The 12,000-nt window shown below is 38.5% G+C and overlaps 1 protein-coding gene across 3 annotated transcripts; it reads right to left on the minus strand.

Annotated features, from left to right (window-relative positions):
- Positions 1 to 949: 949 nt before the first annotated feature.
- LOC137731420 (carbon catabolite repressor protein 4 homolog 4) lies at positions 950 to 6,190 on the minus strand. 3 transcript variants are annotated; one of them, XM_068470529.1, is made up of 10 exons: positions 5,765 to 6,190; positions 5,556 to 5,650; positions 5,385 to 5,425; positions 4,807 to 4,856; positions 4,195 to 4,264; positions 3,960 to 4,081; positions 2,204 to 2,337; positions 1,728 to 1,875; positions 1,446 to 1,593; positions 950 to 1,290 (listed from the first exon to the last, which is right to left on the minus strand). In XM_068470529.1, the coding sequence occupies exons 1-10, from the start codon at positions 5,830 to 5,832 to the stop codon at positions 982 to 984; spliced, it is 1,185 nt and encodes a 394-aa protein (XP_068326630.1). In that variant the 5' UTR covers positions 5,833 to 6,190; the 3' UTR covers positions 950 to 981. The 3 variants fall into 3 exon arrangements, with proteins under 3 accessions (XP_068326630.1, XP_068326629.1, XP_068326631.1); XM_068470528.1 differs by having other exon boundaries at positions 5,556 to 5,653; positions 5,765 to 6,188; XM_068470530.1 differs by having other exon boundaries at positions 5,556 to 5,653; positions 5,778 to 5,913.
- Positions 6,191 to 12,000: the final 5,810 nt, after the last annotated feature.

Here is a 12,000-nt window from a genome sequence, read left to right on the forward strand (position 1 = left end):
TGTTGGCTGCGATCCCGGCCTTCTCTGACGACTTTTATTGTTGTTAATGATGATGGCGCTCATCTCCGACATTGTTTACTGTCGAGGTTGTGATGGGGAATAACAGAATTAAGGAGATTCCTTGCGAATCTTGTCTAAATCCACGACCCAAATTCTGTTGAACCACCACCGCCGTCCGTCGAAGCCGATGACGACCATGAGGATAGGTCTACAGACCCTAAATTCAACACCACCACAGTAATATTTGATAGGGTGTAAAAATGTGTGTCAAACAACGTATGTCCCCAATACTAGCTCTATATACAAAAGTTATCATAAATTATACTCCCCATTCCAGCTACTCCTTCACTCTAAGAAAAGTTGTAACATATTTCTGGTTGGCGGTGACATATTATTAAGTACACAGACTTGGTGGTCCAATTTGATCTCACAGAAATCATATGTTAAGTCAGATTTCATGCATCAACACAGCATGAAGGCAATAGAATGGATCTAAGTTCATTTGCTACTCCTTTCTCAAGCTGGTATTTGCCAACCGCCCGTTGGGAGTGAACGTCTAACCTGCTTGCCTTAATCTCTACACAACCAATCACTTTAATACCTTACTTAATTACAAGCTCGCGCTATACGCTTGACATTCAATTCTTAGTCCTCAGTCTTCAATCTTCCCCACCACCCATTCAGTCACCTTATACGTAAATACGACATTGTAACTTTCTTCCATTCACTTCATAACACTAATCAATTCAGCTAACCTATCATGGCCGCCCAACTCCTATGCGTAGCCGAAACCAATCAGTCTCCAATCGTTTCTCTTTCCCTCTTAAGCGATGAAATGTGCAGTTCAGTGTTAATTATGCAACACGAGGTTTAGAAAATAAGAACCATAAACCTAAAAATGCAAAACAAAACTTTAAAGGACCCAAATGTTACTTTCCGTATCAAGTAATTTATTGTTTTTTTTTTGGTCAGGAAAGAAATCTATTCTCTGGATATCTCAAATTCCACACCAATTGGTAAATGATCACTTGGGTGAAAGAGGTTTGGTAATCCACCATCCACATCAGAGGAATCCGGTCCCGGAAGCTCAAGAAAACTGACTGGTTTTATGTGGTCAGAAGGGGAAAAGAATATATAATCAAGTGTACCAGTGAATCCAGGGGTGCAATTTGTAAATGGAGGTTCACCTCGTGTATAACCATAGGTGCTGCACAAGGGAATATGCAGATCTTCTAGAATATCCATTGTTGGTGCAGATGAAGAGTTGCCTGAAATAAGGTACTGGTAAACCTGGAATACAAGAGAAGTTAGAACTGGGGAAAGTATTTTGCATGCACCAGGTCCCCTAGTGGACTAAGACAAAACCTGAAGAATCGGAAACAATGCAAACCAAACCAGTACAAGAGTAAAGTAGGTGAATATTAAGAAATTTGAGGGCATCAGACCTTATCCCCGGGAACTGAATTGAAGTCACCAGCCACAATCAATGAAGGAGTGCACTCAAATCTGTCAGATACTAATGTTTTAAATTGAGCCAAACGTGATAGAAGATATTTAGCTTGTGCAAGCTTAACGTCTACCCAGCTAGGATCCCTGAAGCATAAACATCAATGTCCTTAACAATTTGAACAAATAAAATATAAACCACACGTCTATATGCAAGAAGCATAAACACAACACCGCATAAAATAGTAGGAAACTAACAATATAATAACAAACAACTTTACCAGTAAAGATGTGTGTTTGCCACAATAACAAAATGATTACAAGGATGTTTTAACTTGAATGCTGCCATAATTCCAACACAATCACGTCTTAGTCTGACACGAGGATCATTAGGATCTCCACGATCCTGAGTGGTCTCTACTATTGAACCTGAAGAGAGTGAAGAAAATGTCACAGTCGACCAAATCTCTAGTTCTGTGGAGAAAACTGTATCAAGACATAAGGAAGCTATGATCAAGATTAATAACACCAATAGAAAAAAACACAGAGCAGAAGGGAAAAAGTATTTAAAATGTCACCAACAATAAGAACATAGATAAAGTTGCAAATGAATGAGTTCCTCTAAATACTTGAAATTAAAGACATACCTATGCATTAGCATAAATCAAGATTCTAACATTTTAAACATTTGAGACGGTACACCATTAGCAACATGAATTCAGCAACAGATTAGATATTAAAACAGCATGGAAGTTACCATTTTTGGATCCGGCATCTTCATTTCCTGTGGCTTTCTTATCATTTGGTTTATCATCACTGGGTATATTTCCATCTTTAATTGAGTTTACAAGATCATTGTATTCTATTTTCTCCTCCAACACCAAATCTGCCCTGAAGGATGAAGGACAATTAAACCGGCAATTGAGATAGTCGTGCATTTAAATTTGAAATAGATTTAAATAGGTAACGCTCTGCTGCAAAGTTTAAAAAAAGTTGGAAAGAAATTATCCAAATTTGTCCCGATATCTATATGCCAATGCAGAGACAATGCTATGGGTTTTGCCATTTCATATGAGTCCACGACATGAACGGGACGGTTTAGTCGCTTCAGATTGAATTTTTTAATTTTGATAACAAACAAAACTCTATTAAACAAAGAAAACAACTAAAATTGTGTGGATAGGGTATCCACTAAATACAAGCAACTAACTAATGCATCAAGCTCTAGCTAACATACAACAAAAACCATAATATCTAGATAAGAACAGCTTTCCAATCTGCAAAGGTAGCAACGAAAAGAAATGAAATTTCCCAAGACTCAGAAGCAATCAAAGACCAAAATGCAGTCGGGAGCCTAGTGCTGCTCCCCTCTAAAATCTTTAAAATCCTTTTGTTCCTTTCCAATCACACTACCCAAAAATTTGAACTCCCATGCACATGATACGTCACTGGGGGCAAAGAAGTGGCCTTTGCAAGTTGAAATTCGCTCTCAAGTTTCTGTGGAGACCTACATCCCATTATAAAGAAAGGAACAAACTGACCACATTCTAACTATAGGAACACTATGCTATATTACTGCGATATTACCAATCTGTAGAGACATTGAAAAGTCATGAACAAAGTTTCCACTGCCAACTCTCGTCCCAAAAACTCCATTATCCACCACAAAAAAGACAGCAAGACACAAAAAAAGTTCAGACCTTGCTAAATGTCTTTCCAAAGGGTGATAAAATGAAACTTGTACTACTGGATTAGAATCCCTTTAAATTCCTGTCTACCTCATAACTGTTTCTAATGACATCATGTCATACAGGTTTACTGGATTAGAATCCCTTTAAATTCCTGTCTACCTCATAACTGTTTCTAATGACATCATGTCATACAGAAAAACCTCACCAGCTGAAATGTCCTTAGCCATTTTCCAAGCACTGCCTTATTTCTCTTTACCAAAACCTTACTCAAAACCTTGTCACACAAATTCTCCTCCAGCTAAGTTCTCCACCTTCCCTTACTCAAAACCTTGTCACACAAATTCCTCATCAATTGCTCTATTCTATTGGGTACTTGTGCTGGAATTTTAAAAACACAGTGCCAGTAGGTTAGTAAGCAGCTTAAAACCAAATCAATCAAAGTCAACCTACCTCCTCTTGAGAGGAATTCTTTCTTACAATCTTCCAATAATCTTTTTCACTTTCTCTGCCACCAGATCCCAACCTACCCGTGATTACCTCCTAGTGGAAGCCACAAGTATTTCAACCGGCTAAACAAGCCACTTTGTGTTCTCAAGCATCTATCCTGAAATTGAACCCTTCTCCTTGTTATTTTCCAGCACCGATTACTCACAATGTCTAACAACACTTTGAAGATGCTAAGACTTGCTCCTTACTTGGCGTTGTTAGATGTTAAATACTTGTTCTTTATTATTTTCATATTTTTCTTGATGGCTCATTCTAGTCAGTAAGTATGTAAATTATGCACATTAAACTGGGAAAAGGAGTCGATTTTTAACCTACATTTCGTGTTTATAAAAAATTCCACATCCGTCACGCTTTTGCCCACTTCTCTGAATATACGTACTAGAATATCCATTGCTCTCCATATTTCCTTTGTAAAAGCTGTCATACTTATCAACTTCCTGGAAAGAATTTTATATTGTTCAAAACAACAGGTTATATAAATGGCAAAGAAACTATTTATCTCCCCTTTCAAGAAAAGCAGAAAAATATAACAAAGAACATAAAAGGAAACCTGTAGACAGAAAAAGTCAGCTCCAAGGTTCTTTACAACACTCAAAATGGCCTGCGAGCGAGCTTTCCACCTATGGTAAGCATATTTCCAAACATAAAGGGAAAAACTCACATGTGAAAGACTTTATATAACATGCAGAAGAAAACATTACCAAAAAGGGAAAAACTCATCTATTTCTCCTGGAACTTTGCTCAATGTGTAGAATATTACTAAGCAATCCAGCCAAACATCAGAAGAAGGTAATTGACATCACAAAATTAGATGGGTAAAAAGGTAAAAGGTATGTTGTAGACACATGCAGTGTACTGATGTACCGTCTGGGCATGCCAAAACTTACTTTACATGTTGTAGACAACAAACCAAACCAACAGACTATCTGATACATAGGTCTAAGTTCCTGCTTATAATTCCATGTTCATAGCAGGTTAGCTTACGTGCTATGCATCACTATAAGCCAACATTATCCTAATGTTGCGCCAATTAAATGGAACAACTATTCTAATGTTGCGCCAATTAAATGGAACAACTAGTAATAGAGACTACTTATATCAATATAAGCTAACAATCGAGCAACTTATTCACAAAATGCTTAAGTTATGATTTATATTATACCTGAGACAGGAGGATGGAGAGTGTGGAAACAATGAGCTCTTTACGTACACCTGCAAATACAAAAAATAGAGAGATATTTTAGACAAACGGTAAAAATATAAAAATAACATTCACAAGGAATTCATATTCCGATATGTAACTTGTAAAGTACTTCCTCAACATCAAATGAATTAGGAAATATTACAGAATAACATTATAATAGAACCAACTGAAGCAAAATACAAGAAAATTAAATTTACTATTAACAATAAACATATCATTTAATGAAAAAATACAAAGATAATATGGGCAACATTGCATATAATCAACACATTCACTTCATTAATGATCACAAAACATAGAAAACAAACAATCACATTGGCATAGAAAGATAAAAGGAAGCTGGATTCAGTTGTAACATGTAATTTCCGTTTAGTTAAATAAAAGTTCATTATTATTTCATACACTTCTTTGTGGATACAAAGCGATAATCGAATACCGATTCATATAATAAACCCCAAAAGGCAAAAACTAAAACACGGTCAATTAAGCACGAAATCGGAAATTGTCAGAAAAAAAAGTGTGATAGTCATTCATACCTGAGCCAAAATGTTATATGACACAAGACTAAACCTGATAACTGCAAAATCACAATCATATAGAGAAGCTTACAGCAATTTTTTACGAACCTTATAAAACAATGTCCAAAAATTCAATGCCCAAAACAAATACAAAATAATGAAATGAAAACAAAGGGTAAAAGGGGTTACCATCAGCTTTGCTTATTGAGCAGATCTTACTCTCTTCCACACGAATAAATTTTGGGCATTTTGGTGATGGGGTTGAGCTCATTCTGCTAAAAGCACTTCTGCGAAAAGCACCCAATAAAATTACAAATTAGTCAGAGGAAAAAGAATACAAAAAGAAGATGAAGAAGAAGAAAAGGGAGAAGAAGGTAAAAGTGAAGCATTGACGTTACGTGGTCTTATTACTTATGGGGAAAGAGGGAATGGGCAGGCGGGAAAGGGCAGGAAAAGCCCTCAGCATTGGTACAAATAGAGGTTGAGAAATATGCGCAGAGCAGACGAGGTGTTCGTTAAAAGTCCGAAGAGGGAGTTGGGAAGGGCTCGAATAAAATAATATAGGCGGCGAGTCGGCGACGGCTGACTGAACACTATGAATCAATTGTAATTTTGGACCTTTTAACTCAAAAAATTCATTACTGAAATTGAGAATATGAATGCAGTGAAATATAAAATAAATATAATATAATATTTACGAGATTCGGTAAGTGTGTTTATGTCTTCAAAACAAGATAATAGGATTACAAAATAACTCACTATTTTCTCTCTTCTCTCTAGCCTAACTCATTCGTATTTTAATCTGCTTCTCGTTCTTCCTTTCCTTTCTTTCTCTCTCTTCTTTCTTTTCTCTCTTCCTTTCCTCTTTTCTTTCCTTTCCGCCGTATGTTTCTCACTTCTCTTCTTTCTTTTATTTTTCAATCTTTTATAGGCAAAATGTCTTACAAACCTACCAAACCAACTCTCTTTGACGATGTTGTAAATGTTTTTATCATACATTGTTGCTTATTACAATGAGCATTCACACCTCCATTTACAACAATTAGATTTGGTTTTTAAACTTGACAAAATATGGAGCATTAATCCTTAATTTCAACTCTTCTTGTTTTTCATTTATTTTTCTTACGTGACATGAAATGAGATTTACAAATTGTAATTAAATTCATTTTTTAAAGACAAAGTAAAATACAAATTATGCACCCACGAGGCTACAACTTCCCATTCTCTCTTCGTCACCTTCACCCGCAACGACCAAAATGCACGAGCATAATTGTTAGCTGCTAGAGTTGAAAAAGAAAATGAAAAAGAGAGAATCCTGAGCTTTGATTAATCGATTGCAATTGAAAGTAGCCAAAAGTGGCGGAGAAGGGTGTAGGTTGGGAAGTTGTGGAAAGGGAAAAAGGTGTGAGCCTAGAGAGAGGAACAAAAATATAAAATTTATTTGTTTATTTATTCTTGTACTATTATAATGGTGTCTCTTCTCTTCCCTCTATATAAAAGAAGGCACAATTGGTGAAGCATTTTAAATGCCTAACAATGCCCTTTGCTTAGGTACACATTTTGTATCAGAGATAAAATGGTAAAATTACATAAACAACCTCACCTATGGAGTTGTTACTTACTTCATTTTTCTGTTTCTTTTTTTTTAATTACTTTAAATCAAAACCCACGGCCCCCCCCCCCCCCCCAAAAGAAAGAATTCTTTTAAGCCTTAAGGCATCTCCATAAATCAACTAAATATGGAGCCCACATACTCAACATCAACACACTAATGAAAATTTTCAGAGTCAGCACAAAAGAACTAATACTCCACATTTTGTATATTTTATGAACTTTTATTTTTGTGGACCAAATCCACAATTTAATTATAAACAATTGCTCCAATTTCCTATATTAAGAATTAAGGGGATGTAAAAAGAATAATACTTACATTCTCCCTTGAGGTGATAATTTCACAACTCAACTTACAAGTAACGTATTTTCACCGTACAAATTTCATAATCGGAATCGTCAACTTTTTAATCTTCATTCGAAGTTCAGCTCTGCAAAAATCATTTAAATCGGAGATCATTTAGTCTTTCAAATGTACCGAATCACCAATTGTGTATCAAGTAACATATTTGTGAAACCCCATCCCAAATTTAGTATATTTTCATATTTACGGACTTATGAAATTACCATTTTGCCCTTGAGTTGACTTAGTTTGACCGTCTCGTTGGAACGCGTAGTTTTACTTTTTCTAATTTATTCTTAACGTACTTATAGCCACGAACGCGTAGGCGCGAATAGATTCGGATTTATAACGAAGATTCTACGTTCGAACGTCGAACGTTTCCAAATATTTTTGTGTTTCGTTCTTTACGTTATTAATTTGTGAACCGTAGGACCCACTTAGGATTTTTGTCCCCTATCCTCTACCCAATCCGGATCCCCTTTTTAGATTTCCTCCTAACTCTCCCACTCTCTTTGATTGCCATGTGGCAACTCCCCCTCCCTCTTTTCTTTCTCTACTTCTCTCTTCTCTCCCCTAAGTACTCTCTCTCCCTCTCGCAGATGTCTCTCTTTGTGCTATCACCCCTCTAATGACACACACACACCAACCTTCGAACCCACGACCCACAGACACCAACCCTCGAACCCAGGACCAAGAAGGTAGCACCAAGGGAACTGGTGCAAGGGCTTAGACTTCAACGAGCCCCATGGATTTCAGACAAAACTCCTGCCGACTCTGGCCACCTCACAGCGTGTTGTAGGTACGAATCTTTTCTTCTCCTCCTAAGCTTCAATTTGATAGCTAGATCGCACCCTAGGGTTGAGTAACGAAGACGATCGGAGCTTGGGAAGCTCCGGTCTTCTCCTTCGTCAAAAACCGGGTCATACCTGACTTGAGACCCTAAACCAGGTCTTCTAGTCCAGAACTTTAGGCCGGGCTTTCAAGCCCAAAACCCGTTAGAACCGAAGCCCAAAATCCCTTTGAACCCAGGCCTTTAGGCCGTGCTAACTAAGGCCTTAGGCCCAATAAACCTAGGCCCAAACCCATTAAACCCAGCCTAGGAACCACAGGCCCAAGTGTAGAACCCCAAGCCCAAGCCCAGGACCCCAGGTCAAGGCCCAAACCCAGTCGGAGCCTAGACCCAACCGGCAAGTAGGCCTACGCATGGGCATGCATGAAGGCCAGCCAGTACCAGCCCATGGAGCACACGCGCTGACAACTTTTCCGGTGAACTTTCCGACGACCTATCTCACACGTGGCCGTCAGAGTCGCCACCTTGCAGCGGCGCGTGGGGGTACCTGAGGTCCCATCTTTATGTTTTTCAACGTCCTAAATCCGTTTATGACGTCCGTTTTCAGAAATTCAATTATTATGGTAGAGTTTTAATAATTGGACCCTTTATGCCCTTAGGTGCGATTATTAGCAGCATTTCCATCCCTCATATTTCGTATGGCCCTTCAACGACGAAGTATCTGTGAGTGGACCCCTTCTGAAATGCATATTTTACTATTAGAAATACATACATGAAAAGCATGATTTAATGGTTACGTTTTATGAAACGTTTTATGAGTAAATTAGATTTTATTTATTATGAGACATCATGCTTTACTGAAAATATTTTGGAATACCATGCTTTATCTATTTTCATATTCTTTGTAGTATATATGATGGATGATTGTATATTATGAAGATGTTTTGAGATATGATGTTTGAGCTACTGAGCTCTGTTGAGATATATGTACTTATGTTGGAAAGATTATATTCAATGTTTTTGTGCTTATCCAGTGATCACTATTCTGCCTACGGGCGATGATACTTATATTGGCTTCGGTCGGGTGATGTAGTGGCCTACGGGTCGGAAAATATTCATATATTTGGCCTACATGTCGGGTGATGTAGTGGCTTCGGTTAATTATGATACCACTATTTAGCACATTATATACGATATATGTTTTATGACAGGTTTTATGGCATGCTAGGGTTTTCGGAAAACCTATTACATAGTATACTACTGAGTTTTCGTAAACTTTGGGAATTAGTACGTTCATGAATAAATGTTTTAGTATTATATATATCAACTTGGTCCACTCATATTTGTTTTGCGCCCCTTCAAGACATAGTAACAAGGCATACGATCTGAGCTACTAGACATTCCCCTATCAGTGATATCATGCCATCCTCTCTGCTTTTGACATCACTTGTAATGGCACTTTCTGTCACAACTTCTGCTTGTATTTTGAATTAGATGTATGCTCTGAACATGTCATGCATTATCACTATCATTTTATTGACTGTTGAATATTATTATTATATTATTTTGGTAAGGTTTGTATTTGAATATTATATTGTATAGTTCGCACGAAATTTATATGCATGTTCCATATATTCTCGGCATATGCATTCATTAAATAGCTTGCATCACCCTCGGGTGTCGGCCAGCACGTGGCCATCCCGCTGTCCCCCAGACATCGGGATCGGGGCGTTTCAGATTGGTATTAGAGCATACTTAGGACTTCATTCTTCCATTTGGTAATCATAATCTTTCGTTCTTCTAAATCATGTTTGCCTCTTATCAGAATCATGGATCCTACTAGTGGGAATGTACCTCGACAACCTCGTTCTGGTCTAATAGGAGGAATTCAATAGTTGACCTCTGCTCTACGAAATACTCTTCCTGGGAGTAACAGGCCAAGTTGTACTTATATGGAGATTGCTCGTAGCCATGGCATTACAGAGCTTAATGTAGTTGGAGCTTGTGAGGAAGCTGAGGATTGGCTAGAAAACATGGAGGACACCTTAAAGAGTATGAGATGCCGAACGTCTGAATGGGCAAAATCGTTGGTTACTTTCTTCAGGGGAATGCAAGATATAAGTGGAAGTCAGTGACAGGTTCTCACCCACGTAATTCTTTGATGACTTGGGCTACATTCAGGAGATTTTTCAGCGCACACTTTTTGAGACCCGGTTATCAGCTGAGGAAGACACAAGAATTCCTAAAGTTTTACCAGGGTAATCTAAGTACTACAGAATTTGATAGCATCTTTCGACGGTTGGCAAAAGAACCTATGGGAACCAGCAGGAAATGATGATACAACTACAAATTGCTACAAATAATGACATTTGTGAGCTTCTGGCACCACAGAGGTATGCCTCCTACGCGGATATAATTGAGGTGGCTTTGAGGATTGAACAAACGAGGTGAAGTAGACTTAACCAGAATCATCCTTAAACTCATAATCAACCTCGGAACCAGAACCAACGGGGTCGTTGATTCCGATCCTGGAGTATGAGGGAGCTTTCTACTTCTTCTAATTCATTCGGCCTTAGACACTCTTAGTCGTTCAAGCGACAGGGTTAGGGTTTGGGATCATCTAGTGAGGGCTCAAGCAATGAGTTGGTGTGGCGATCTTTTAGCCATTTTAATCCAGGTGCGGCTAATACGGCCAAGTGTTACAGGTGTGACAGCTTTGGACACATAGCCCGTGATTATGCTACTCTGCATTCATCTAATGGTTTTGCTTCCGGTTCGGGTTACGGTGGGGGTAATAACCTGAGCACTTCGAATTACGGTGAGGAAATTATTCGACTACTCAGATTTATGGTGGGAGTAGCAATTCGAGTACTCAAGTTTCTACTTGGAGATAGCCGCAGTTTTCTGGTGCACCTTCGAGCATTCGTGCTTAGGGGAACCGAGCAAGTCGCAACAACCAGGGTCTTAGGACTCGTGTGGCCCGTAATAGTGGTTCGGGACGTCAGGCTCATGGGCGCATCAACGCCATGACTCAGCAGGAGGCAGAATAAAAACCTAGAGTCATCATTGGTACGTTACTTGTTTAGGGTAATTGGGCTCGTGTTTTGATTGATTTGGGTGCCACTTATTCATTTATATTGTCACAATTTGCACGAGTTATTAACCCACAACCTACATCACTTGGTTTTGATATGTTCATACCATTGCCACCTGGAGATCTCATTTGTGCACAGTGAGAGTTAAGGAATGACCAATTATTGTCGAAAGGGAACTTATGGAGGCCAATTTAATTCCTTTCAACCTTGTGGAGTTCGATGTCATTCTGGGAACAGATTGGTTATCTAGGCACAATGCCTATATCGGATGTAAAGAGAAATTGGTGACCCTTGATCGGCCTGGACGACCAGCGATCACATTTCAAGGTGAGCGACAGATCTTCCAGAATAATATTATTTCCGCTATCTAGATGACGAAATTACTACATAAGGGTTGTGTAGGATTCTTAGCTATGTGCTAGAGATATGCCAGTGGTGAATGAATTCACCGATGTATTTCCAGAGGATTTGCCAGGGTTACCACTTGCGAGGGAAATCAAATTCACCATTGATCTACTTCCAGGCACTAACCCTATTTCATTGGCACCATACCGAATGGCACCAACTGGGTTGAGAGAATTGAATATTCAACTTCATAAGCTTGTGGAGAAAGGTTATATCCAGCCCAGCATGTCTCCTTGCGGTGCTCCTGTATTGTTTGTCAAAAAGAATGATGGGTCAATGAGAATTTGCATCGACTACAGTCAACTGAATTGGCTGATGGTGAAGAACCATTATCCTCTGCCTGGATTGATGATCTGTTTGACTAGTTAAGCGATGCTCAAGTGTTTTCTA

Source organism: Pyrus communis, chromosome 4 (assembly GCF_963583255.1).
Source record: "Pyrus communis chromosome 4, drPyrComm1.1, whole genome shotgun sequence".
Classification (NCBI taxonomy): Eukaryota; Viridiplantae; Streptophyta; class Magnoliopsida; order Rosales; family Rosaceae; genus Pyrus; species Pyrus communis.

Bases quoted from the DNA above. Each gene is read 5' to 3' on its own strand.
- LOC137731420 (XM_068470528.1), bottom strand. From the start codon at position 5,832: ATGCTGAGGGCTTTTCCTGCCCTTTCCCGCCTGCCCATTCCCTCTTTC. The intron at 5,426-5,555 runs GTAACCCCTTTT...GTGATTTTGCAG, and splicing joins CTCAATAAGCAAAGCTGATG to TTATCAGGTTTAGTCTTGTG. The intron at 1,876-2,203 runs GTAACTTCCATG...CACTCTCTTCAG, and splicing joins AGATGCCGGATCCAAAAATG to GTTCAATAGTAGAGACCACT.